This window comes from Cannabis sativa, chromosome 5 (genome assembly GCF_029168945.1).
Source record: "Cannabis sativa cultivar Pink pepper isolate KNU-18-1 chromosome 5, ASM2916894v1, whole genome shotgun sequence".
NCBI classification, from domain to species: Eukaryota; Viridiplantae; Streptophyta; class Magnoliopsida; order Rosales; family Cannabaceae; genus Cannabis; species Cannabis sativa.
Genome location: NC_083605.1, coordinates 17,858,971 through 17,860,798, shown reverse-complemented (window position 1 = coordinate 17,860,798; position 1,828 = coordinate 17,858,971). Strand labels below are relative to the sequence as shown.

The 1,828-nt window shown below is 40.1% G+C and overlaps 1 protein-coding gene across 1 annotated transcript; it reads right to left on the bottom strand.

Moving 5' to 3' along the window:
- Positions 1-258: 258 nt before the first annotated feature.
- On the bottom strand, positions 259-1,468 carry LOC115715974 (probable carboxylesterase 120). The gene has a single exon (XM_030644653.2). The coding sequence runs from the start codon at positions 1,289-1,291 to the stop codon at positions 338-340; it is 954 nt and encodes a 317-aa protein (XP_030500513.2). The 5' UTR covers positions 1,292-1,468; the 3' UTR covers positions 259-337.
- Between the last annotated feature and the right edge of the window lie 360 nt (positions 1,469-1,828).

Sequence of the window (1,828 nt, the reverse complement as noted above, 5' to 3'; positions counted from 1 at the left end):
AATAATGAGGATTAGCAGGTTTTATTTATAAGCTGGCTTCCGTTGAGTAACTAACTAATTCGGTTAGTTGGTTGCTGAGGTGTCAAAGTCTCAGTGTCTTAATTATAACAATAAGTTTCCCAAAAATTTCTTTTACTTTGACGTGCATGTCACAAACAATCTTTTTTAGTCAACATGTGAGAAGACGCATTTGAATTAGAGACTCTATAAGTTAAAGTAGGCTACATACATAAGTTAATATATAACAACACTTTATAATAGGACAACATAATTTCCTTTTATTTAATTTATTTGATTTCTTTTCGAAATTTAATTTTACTCAACAAGTGGTCACAACTCACATGTCATTATTTATGAACTTTTTAATTGAAACAAATAGCGCTGGAGCTGTACTCGGTTCCGTAATCTCGACCCCATGAGGATTTCCTTGAATAAAATGTGAAATAACATTAACCCCATCTTTCTTGAGCATCTCCACAAACATCATTTGGCGATCAAACACAGGATCACGATCACCCCCTGCAACCAGCAAACGCCACCCCAAATTTTTAATTCGAGCACAATTGACAGACCACTGATCATCCGCCATTGGATTGGAGTACTTGTGATCGCGGTCGGCGCCGATTGGTAATCCAAGTTCCCAACACAGATCAGTGGAGACTTGAGGAATAACAGGATCGTTGACACCTCTTATCTCGGATTCAGTCCTCGTGACCCCACCAAAAAACGGATGATGAAATATGAGCCCTCGGATCTCCAACGGTGCAAGTTCTTCGACAGCTGCTGACGCACGCACTCCAACATGGTGGAGTATGTTGCCCCCTGCACTGGTCCCTATAAGAAAACAGTTAGAGATGTCGGCATATTCACGTAACCAAATTTCGTCCGTGGATTTAATCCAATCCAACGCCTCCATGGCGTCATCGTATGCAGCTGGGAGCCGATTCTCCGGGGCCATGCGGTACTCAACGGAGACCACCACGGCGTCAAGTTGTGTCGACATTGTGTCGCAAAAATTGTGGTTAAGTGTTGTCGCAACGGTAGTGAAGTAGAAGCCACCGCCATGGTAGTACACAATAAGAGGAAGCTTATTGGTTGTAGTGGAGGAGTTATTAACTAGTGCTTTTTTGGGCAAGTATATTCGGACCCAAGTGTTGTTGGTTGGGTTAAACGTGACATCTTTGGTTAAAACCTCAGAAAGTGATGATGGATCTGCTGAGGCTGGGGTGGTCGGCATTGATACCAGTCGGGTGTAGGTACCGTCTGGATTTTGACGAATTAAATCTCCCATGATTGATTTTGAGATTCTGAGATAATCTGATAATGATATATGGTAGGTTTGTGTGGAATATAATTTTAGAACTGTTTATATATAGGCTTTGCTTTGAGTTAAACTTTTCTTTTTACTATGTGATCGCGGCCTTGCTGGTCACGTTTCAGAAAGCTAGCTCAGTTCATTGGTGAATTGGAGGCCAAGTACTTGTTGCCCAAGTGGTCATAATGAAGATAGTCTAAGTCTTCACGTTGACCATGTGTTTGGCTGTCCACGGTTTACTTTGACAAGAGGCCGTGATTAATTGATTATCTTTTGTTGACTCCACACAGCGTATTTAATTAACTAATTAGAAATCCTTTTTGATAATTAAAAAAAAAAAAAGCTGTTGAAAACGATACCCTAACTCGGGAGATAATAAGGCGAATACACGTGGCCTTATTACCTGGGAATATATATTTTAACCTGTTGCTCCCTCGTTTTACAACAAGAAAATCAAATTAAATCTGCTTGAAAATTTGTTTTTCCGTCAAGGGGAATAAAAATGTATTAACT

What these genes read in the sequence shown, in the direction of transcription:
- LOC115715974 (XM_030644653.2), bottom strand. Translation starts at nt 1,291, where the DNA reads ATGGGAGATTTAATTCGTCAAAATCCAGACGGTACCTACACCCGACTG.